General features: G+C 32.7%; 1 protein-coding gene across 2 annotated transcripts in view; it reads left to right on the forward strand.

Moving 5' to 3' along the window:
• Nucleotides 1-6,622, forward strand: part of LOC132950256 (A disintegrin and metalloproteinase with thrombospondin motifs 9-like) — a 99,402-nt gene extending 92,780 nt beyond the window's left edge. For both annotated transcript variants that reach the window (XM_061021599.1, XM_061021598.1), the window contains 4 exons: nucleotides 1,199-2,037; nucleotides 3,263-3,399; nucleotides 4,498-4,700; nucleotides 5,239-6,622. In XM_061021599.1, the coding sequence (XP_060877582.1) occupies nucleotides 1,199-2,037; nucleotides 3,263-3,399; nucleotides 4,498-4,700; nucleotides 5,239-5,328 (1,269 nt within the window). In that variant the 3' untranslated portion in view covers nucleotides 5,329-6,622. The remainder of the gene's footprint in view (nucleotides 1-1,198; nucleotides 2,038-3,262; nucleotides 3,400-4,497; nucleotides 4,701-5,238) is intronic.
• The last annotated feature ends 3,408 nt before the right edge of the window (nucleotides 6,623-10,030 follow it).

Raw genomic sequence — 10,030 nt, forward strand, 5'->3', positions numbered from 1 at the left:
TTGATTGGAAAGTATTCATTTCGTTTTCGTAAATGTTAATAAAACAATATACACCGAATGTGTTGCTCTAAAAATATATGTAAATCATAAATTTCATAGGATTTGAATATTTTTAAGAAGTATTTAATCTCCAAAAATTAGCAAGCATAACAGTTACATATATTGCATACATAAATCGAGTCATTTTATTTCACGTTTATTAAGAAAAAATATTCAAAATAATAATTCTATTAGTTATCAAACAATATAGGTAGCAGTTAATTAGATAAAGTTATGTTATTCGCCAGAAAATATAAAAATAATCTGTTAGGTACCTATCACATCTAATAATTATTATCAAATCTTAGTGGGAATTTGTTATAACTCTAATTTCTGTTAACGCCAATAGTTCAAAAATGTGATCGTTTCTACTTAAATTTAATACACTTTGCCAGAATTATACAACAAAAAAGAAAAAAAAAAAAAGGTGCGGGCCCAGCTGCCATATTCGAAAGAAACGTGGGACCCAACCAACTACATACTAATATAATATTAAACAAATTAATGATAATGTAATTGTTGGCGACACGTTGTCGCATTACAAGTCATATCATCATTATTCGGGAAGGTCGAATTGCACTTATTTTTGTCGAATTATTGCAATCGGGACAGAAAAAGGCAATGTTCAAATAAATTGCACTCGCGTTCATAAAAGGAAATGTTTGAATTGCACTCGTTCCTAGGTAAAACCTATTAATATTATTAACGAATATCAGTCGGCAAAATAATTTTCATTTGTAATAGATATCTAAAATGTATTGTTGTCATTATAATAATAATAATAATATGTAAAGCAACAATAATATTTAAAAACAATAATATAAAAGTGAGTTTTTTTAAAATAAAAATAATATATAGCTATAAGTTAAATATTACACGGATGTATAGTTGTACCTACCTATAAAAAGTACTATTTAAAAAATATGTAGTCAGGATTATTTCTAAATAAATTACTTCGTGCAATAACGTCGACGTTCGCATCGAGTGGAATTCGAACATTTTGGTTTAGTTATAACCATATACCTGGTGCAGTTCGACAATCTCCCATTGTTCCTATCATTCCTTTTACACGTCCTACCTTCGCGATTTGTAAAAAACAAATTATCTACCATACAATTAACGTTTGTGTACCTGATTGTTTGTTTGCACGACCGTACAGTGCAACGTCACGTGTGGCAAGGGACACCAACATCGGCAGGTGCAATGCCAGAACAACGACGGCGCCATACTGGCGGCTGTGCAGTGCGACGGGCTGGTAAAACCGGCGGCCGAGCAACCGTGCCGGACGTTCGTGCCGTGCGCCAGACCGACGACTGCGGCCACCACCACCACGACAGCGGCCACCACGACGACGATGACGGCCACGGTGGCGTACAGATGGAAGACGTCGCAGTGGTCGGCGTGTTCGGTGACGTGCGGCCCGGGCACGCAGAACAGGCGGGTGAGCTGCCGGCGGCACGGCGCCGATCCGGGGGGCAGGGACACGGCGGCCGACGACCAGAGGTGCGACGCGGCCGCGGGCCGACCACCGGCAGCGCAGAGACCGTGCCCGCAACAGCGGCCCTGCGTTTTCGCGACGTCGGTGGCGGCCACCGCAGCCGCGGCCACGGCCGCGGTCGACGATTACGGCTGGCTGCCGGACGTGTGGCGCGAGTGTTCGCACTCGTGCGGCAAGAAGGGCCGGCAGACGAGGCGGGTGTTCTGCTTTCACAGGGCGGCCGCCAAGAAGGTGCGCCGCAAGCACTGCGACTGGGCCGCCCGTCCGCCCAGGAAGCGCAAGTGCAACCAGCGTCGATGCGCCGGTCACGCGTCCTGCGCCGACGTCCTGCACAAACAATCGCCGCAGGCCGCCGCCGCCCTCGTGGACAAGGATTACGTGATCAACGTGCTCGGGCGGAACGTGTCCGTCTACTGTCACGGCATGCGGTCCGGCAATCCCGTCGAGTATCTGACCTTGTCCAAGGACACCGAAAACTATTCCGAGATCTACGAACAGAGGTAAATGTCGGCCGACTAAACGCGCGTCGTGCTTGTTTTATACGACTGATCGTAGGCATAGTTAACGTCTAAACGGACTGCTGTAGTTTAACATACTGCAGATAAGATAATACCAGATTAGCTCTGGTAATAAATAATATTACCATGTATTACCATTTCTCCATTTCTCTTGGTCCCAGAATATCGTGTCCTCGATTGATTTATGAATCAAACAGTAAGTAGGTACCTACTTTAATAATAATCCTATATTTTTCATAATACTACCAATGGTATAAAGTAATAGTTTTAAAATTTACTGTGAAAAAGTATAGAAGTACCAATTTAATACATATTTTGTTTAAAAAAAATGCATTAGTTAATTGAAATTTAATGAAGTGTGAACTTTACCGCCATGTTCGTTTAGTTTATACACTAATACCTAATTGTTGTTTTAGGAATAGTATGATGACTACACTGCTAAGTTTTAAAACGTACCATTCAATCATTAACGCAATAGTCAATTAATCAAATTTTAAGCCCCGAGGTCTAAATAATTAATAATATAATTTAACTCAACTCAATATTATGCTAATTTAAACAATAATAATATATAATATATTTTGTATCTATGATAGCACATGTCAGCACGGATTTAGGTATTCTTCAGTTTCATCTTGTATATAAATAGATTAAAAAACTAGGTACCCGCAACAACGACCACAGAAATTGAAAACGGAAAATATACTTAAACGCTATACCTAACATGTCTATTTTCAATGCTATTATTATAGCAGTAGGTGCCATATCCTAAAAGTAATTTAATATTAGGTAGAATTTTCGGAGTAACGTGAACACGCTATACTTATTTGACAGTTGTAGTAGTGGTAGGTAACAATAGTAACTGATCAAATATAATTTACATATTAATATAACTCACCCGAGTCGCAATCAAACTGCCGATCCCCGATTTGTGTTTACACGGTTTCCGTTGCATTTATATATTTTATGTAAACACGTTCAACTGTGCCGAGCATATTATTATTATGTTCAAGCAATGTTATATATTGACACCACCGCAGGTTAGAGTCGCGTGTAAACTTGTTTACTTCGGCTATTTATGCGCGTATTTGATGATAATAATATTAGTATTATGCCTATTAAATGGTTACGGTAACGCCATAACATACCACACGCGGTCAATTTTATTTGATCGCGAGTAGTAATCTCCGACGGTTTGTGTTTGCAGACTCAAAGACCCGAGCACGTGTCCGTTCAACGGCGAACGCCGTCAAAACTGTCCGTGCGACAACGTGCCCGTGCCGTCGTCTGGACTCACCGTGTTCCTGAAGATCCGTCTGAACATCACTTCGTTGAGGGTCGATTGTAAGTGATCTGCACGCACGATATTAGTGTATTATTATATTGTGTGGTATTTTGATGAACGGTAATAATAGTACAGTGGTGGGATCCAGGGCTTAATTTTGGGGGGCATGGGGGGGGGGGGGGCAAAAGTACAAAGAGTTCCGAAATTTGCTACGAAATTCGCTAAACACAGTGCATAAATATTATGTTTTTGAACGATAATTAAACGATATTATTTCATTCCAACATGCGACTTCGGTTAGAGATTAACGCCCATCAAAATATTACTCGTATCGCCACTCAAAGTAAACTTTTGAAAGCTGCGTAGTCCTCTTCTAGGGGGCTGTTTTCGGGTAATTTATCTTCCCACTTTCTCATAATATGTAGTTACACAGTTTTTCAAATAATTTATCAAAATAATTTTATGTTGTTGCAACTGTTTATCCAATATAATATCTAAATAATATTTTACAATGTTTACCAGCCGGAACAATATTTAGTACATTTTTAGTTATACATTACTTCTGTGTAAGTTATCATCACTTCAGATTATATATTATTATTTTTAACATAGATATGTTTTTGAGCAGGATGCAACTTTTTTTTAACATAAATTTGTTTTTGGGCTGGATACAAGATTTTTTGTTTTCGATCGATTTTTTATAAGGTTTTCGTTGCTATGGTTACTAATTAACAAAAATATGTTTATGATTCGTAGATTTTCCTTGTATACATCGAGTAGCGCTTTTTATCACTATAGAAACGCAAATCAACGATATTATTATTCTAAAAATCAATCTATAATAGCATTATGCTGCTAGATATTTTTCTCTCTGCGCACTATACCCAAAAACATATCTATGATTCCTCAATATTTTCCTTGGATATAGGAAAACTACCTTTTAGCATGCTACTTTATCCTTGGGAGGGGGGGGGGTGTACTGAAACGTAATTTTACTCTATGATGACATTTTAATATCAACAAACTATGAGTTACAACATCATTGTTCCACACCACTTGCTGTATAATATCACATTATAATAATATAATAACAGCTATAATTATACAATGATCATTCATCGGGGTGGCGTTTTAAAATGTTCGTTGGAAATTTACAGCAAAGGATTATACGTTCTCCAAACAAATCAAAGGCAGGCCCGTACCCTTTGGTGAAGCCGGCGACTGTTACAGTAACTCGAAGAGGGGTTGTCCGCAGGGCAGGTTCAGCATCGACTTGTCGGGCACCGGCATGAGAATATCGCACGATACCACTTGGGTGGGCAAAGGGTCGAACACGTCGTTTTGGGTGAACAAGATTGAGGTAACGACGATACTATTATTATATAATTATTACATATTTTGTTATTATCGCCACGGAAATCTTTTCCTTTTTTTTTATTCACTTTCGAAAATTCCTCTTCGCTCTCGTCACAATAATATACAGCGCGGATGATATTGCTCAAATTCACCCCGAACCAAACGTCACTTACATTATAATCCCGCATTCCCGCTTTGGATCATATCATTATATTAACAATGTTCACAATATTATACGACTTAAGACCGCGCTGCGTATAATATAACAGGTTGACGTGTTCTGTAGTCATTATGATATGTTTTCACAAAAAAATTTAACTACACCGAGACAATCGACATTGTCAGTGTTCCCACACTGCACCGTAGTGGTGTCCCGGTCGCAGTAATAATAATTATTACACTCGCTATTTATATTGTTTATTGTTCGTTTTTTAAAATTATTTTTTCTGTTTTTTTTTCTGTTCGTTCTCGGCTCACACCGTCCGGGCACGTCCTAAAAACGTTAGAAAATTAATAACACGAATGCTTACAAATATTTACAGGAAAACATGAAAATAGCCGGCAGATGCGGTGGTTACTGCGGTACGTGCGTGCCGATGCAAGGGATAATATTGGACGTGGTTACGCCATAACGACACACAATAATACTAAATATTATAGTAATATATTTGATTAAATTAAATTAATTTAATATTATATTATGCGGCCAAAAGCGATCGGTGGTTGTACGAGGCGATCATCGAGCACAGTATTATTATTATTACTATTATATTATACGCATTATACCTATTATATAATAATGTAATATTAATATGTCCGACGGAGACTACAACTCTGCTTACACGTATACGGCGTTCACGATATTATTATTATTTATTATTATTATTTTTATTATTATCGTCATGATTATAACTATTATAGTTTTATGAAATATCGATTACCAAAACGGTCTGGAGTATAAATGTAGACACGATTCGAACCGAATGATTATATAGGGCCATAAAACTAGGATATTTTATATTTTATTTACACAGTTCGTTTTTATTTTTTCACCATTACCAGCAAAGACTACGGCGTGCCATTCATATCCATTATTATTATTATTATTATTATTATTATTATTATTATTATTGCTACCTATTAACTATTACCTATACTAAAGGTGGATACTCGTGTTTTATTATATTTCACTGTGCCAATACTTTTTTTTAGCAGTTAAATAATAATTATTGTAGACCTTTTTTTACCGGCCTGTTGTTTACTTACACAACTATACAAAATCAAATGCCGCTTCGAAATGAACGGAATGCTTCTTCCGTTCTAACGTGACATTTTCAAGTAAATTTTATCTGATTATAGATTGTAATTAATTAATTAATTATCTACGGAATTACAATACCGTTTATTAATACAATACATAATATGGTATGAGATATTAAATTAAAGATAATCGTAGATTAAGATAAATTTGTCCCTAATAACTATAACTATTAAGTGTATTAACTAAGTACCTAATTATAGTTTTGACGAGTTTCAATTGCATATAATTAAGTCATTTAAAGTCGGTCTATGTGTGTTCAATTTATTTTAATTTTTGTACATTTTCCATGTTATTAAATAGTATGTGTGCATGTGCCTATACCACAATAAAGAAAAGGCATATTATTTGTAATAATTATAAATGGTCAGTATTAAGAACGATATTTTAATCTGATACGAACAAAGACTTCCTTTTTATTTTATTTATTATTTTTATTTTTTTTTTGTTGATCTCTAGTCATAACATTTTCGTGGTTTGCACCACATTAACATAATATAATATAAATAGGTACATACATAGATATAATTATTTAAATTTATAGCTAAATTTTATACGTTTCCTTATACATAAATGATTTTATAATATAATGTATTTATCGTGCAAAATGTTGTTTTTCCTTACACGAGTCCTTTTACAGGTTGAACGACAAATGTTTTTGTAATAAAACTGAACGACTTCGGTATAAAATACTTAAACGCATAAATAATATACATTGTAGTAAGTCTGTAACTACAATATGAAATGAGAATCAAAAATCAACTGCATAATATTATTATGCACCAATTGGTTTGGTTGAACATTTGTTTATCTTACAAGAAGTAACATAGGGTACCATTCTAGTCATTATGGTTGTTGCTTGGTAGATTTTAGCACAAAAATTATGAATGTTTTATAAAAAATACGAACGTAATTTATTTTTGTTGAAGCACCTATTGGTACTCATAATTAATATAGTTCACCATATTATTACGTATACATACAAATGTTAATACAATGTTACATATTTTTGATTCTGAGCGGAGCGATATGATTGTATTGATTTTACAATGATGAAAGTTTTTTATTTTTATATCGGATAAAATGCTTCAATTTTCAACTTTGAGGGTGATTTTACGGAGTACATTGGATCTAATTTGTACTTTGGAGAATCCAAAGTGAACAATTCCCAGAACTTATCAAAATATTCGAAAATGATTAAAAAAAAATAAGAAGATTTATTACAATTTTATTATTATATAGGTATATTATAAAAATAATTTTGTTTGGTAACCTGTTTTATACCAAAATATTATAAGGTATAGGTTATTATTTTTCATTGAATTAAAATTTGACACAACCATTACACTGACAAGGCATTCTGCTGTACCTACTAGTGCACTACTGCACTACTGTATGTCGACACATACTGCACTTATGCAGTAAAGCATTTAGGTACCAACTGACTAATTAAAGTTTTTTTAGATTATGAGCGAAGCGATGAATGTATTGATTCTACAATGATGTGTGTTTTTTTTTTTATTTTTTTTTTTTTTAATTTTTAATTTTTTTTTTTTTTTTTTGTGTCTGTCATCACCTTTTAGGACAGTAAAAGTGCTTGGATTTTCTTCAATAGTAACTTTTCTGATGGGAAAGTGAATATCGTTGGTGCATTGGGGAGGTCAAAATTTTAATTTCCCAGTAGTTTTCACAAGCGACGTGAAAAACAAAAGAAAAATTAAGGAAAAACGGGAATTTTTACGCAAAATCTGTTTTCGAGAAAATCGATTTTGGTTTTTGATGTAACTCTAAAACAAATGACCGTAGGGACATGAAATTTTGACTGAATGTTTATATTAGCATTTTCTATACACCATAAAATGTTGAAAATATTTTGACTCTTTTTGAGCTGTTTACGGACATTGTCAGTTTTCAATTTTTTTAGTTTTTTTTTCTATAAATATCAATAAATTTTTATTTGTTGGGTAAAAAAGCGTGAAAATTTAATATAAGGCTACTGATATATCGTTCTAATAGCAGTTGAAAAATATTAAAAATACATAGGCACAATTTTTTTTTATAAGCATTTAAAGTTCAAATTTTGACAACATTTATCAAATTTATAATTTATTAATTATTTTGTGGTTAAAAATGTATAAAATGTTTAACTTTTATGGCTAAAGATTGAAAATTTAAAACAAGGCTCCGAGTAAATAGGTTATATATAAATTACTTTATTCACAATAATATCATCAAATATACTTGGTAATATCATAGGCTGACTGACCGTTTTCGCTCAGAATCGTTTTTCTTATACAATGATATTATATCATTGAATTCAAATTTAACACCATCCATTACAGTGACCCACTTGTAACCTACTGTACAGCAGAGCGACATCCACTTATCCACCTTTTTTTTTTTTGATATACAACTAAAAATAATATGATATTTACATTTTGTTTAGATAGAGACAATATAATATAAAATTGTACATACTGATAGTTGTGTATAGTTTGATAATACTTTTATTATTTTAAATACTTAGATTAATAATTTATCAATCTCCGTAGGTGTTGGCGTCGAGAAGAATTATTGTAGTGAATTGGCTGGATATATTAGACATCGGTTAAAGGGTGCAGAGACATACATTATAGTACTTCCTGATGATCACTGTTGTGTGCTACTGTAATAGCATACAGTAAAGACTTAATATAAACATGATAATATGTTGGCTATGTGCCAATTTCTCCATTCGCTAATTCTGCTAATGATATCATCATCTTCCGGCTAAACAATTACAATATTTTAGATTTGTTTTGCTTATAATATTACTTATACTCATAAGTCATCATAATACAAAAATGCGTGTCTGCACTCTGCTGTAATAACGAATAATTTTAGCACATAATAGAATGCCAAACACTCTACTAGTTTTTAAAAATTATTTATTTTTTTCGTAATTTTAAATCATTAAAAAACAAAACTTTTTGATATTTTTAATCTTTATTATTTTTTAAAATGTTTGATGATAAGTGATTAATTAATAATATAACATGCATTTATATTCCTTATTTACAAAGCAGAATATTGTTTGGTGTACAGGACGTATAAAAATCGAATTTTGGATATTTTAGTTAATAATTTATCAATATTAAAGTTAAGATGAGCAGAGTGGATTGGTATATAGCCATACAAGTGCACCCTACAAAATTACTGTCTATTACTCATCAAAACTTTAAATATTTATAAGTTACTCAAATTTATCAAAAAACTAAAGAGTATCAAACGTTGGAAAAAAATTGGACTTTTCAGTTAGAGAATAATACTGAACAAATTCCTGAACATTTAACTTCAAGCTTAGTTGGTAATATTTTGTTCAGCTGAATAATTTTTTACATAATACCGCATTATAGTATTATATTATATAAATAAAGAAAAGAAAATATTAATTTACTTATATTAATATTCTAGTTATGTGAAAAATGTATATTACAAATTGTAATTATTTAATTTATATAAAATATTTAATGAATTTATATTTCAAATTGTGAACTCATGGGCCCCAACACGAACATGTTCAGTGGAGCCCATTATCTTCTTGAAAAATCAATAATAAATAAAAATAAAAATAAATAAACATCAAGAACACCTGAATACACCACTATAACATTGGTTTACGTGGAAAGGTAATTTAGTTTATATATAAATGTTTTAACCGAAGAAAGAACACTAGTGAATAATTTTAATTATAATTTACAAAACTGAGATATACGTAAGAATTATTATTATTAAAAATTACATTTATAACTGTAAGATAAAATCACAGACCAGCCGCTAAAGTTATTTGTCTCATTTGTTATTTTTCACTGTAGGATAATTAAAATACTTTAAAATAGTTAACCAGTTTCACTGTACAGTAAACGATAAAACGCTGTTATTATTTAATGTAGGCATAGACAAATATACAATACATATTTCTTATTGTAACTTGTGCACAATTTTATAGACTATTTAAAATAAAAGTCATATATTTG

The sequence above is a fragment of the Metopolophium dirhodum genome, chromosome 8, assembly GCF_019925205.1.
Source record: "Metopolophium dirhodum isolate CAU chromosome 8, ASM1992520v1, whole genome shotgun sequence".
NCBI classification, from domain to species: Eukaryota; Metazoa; Arthropoda; class Insecta; order Hemiptera; family Aphididae; genus Metopolophium; species Metopolophium dirhodum.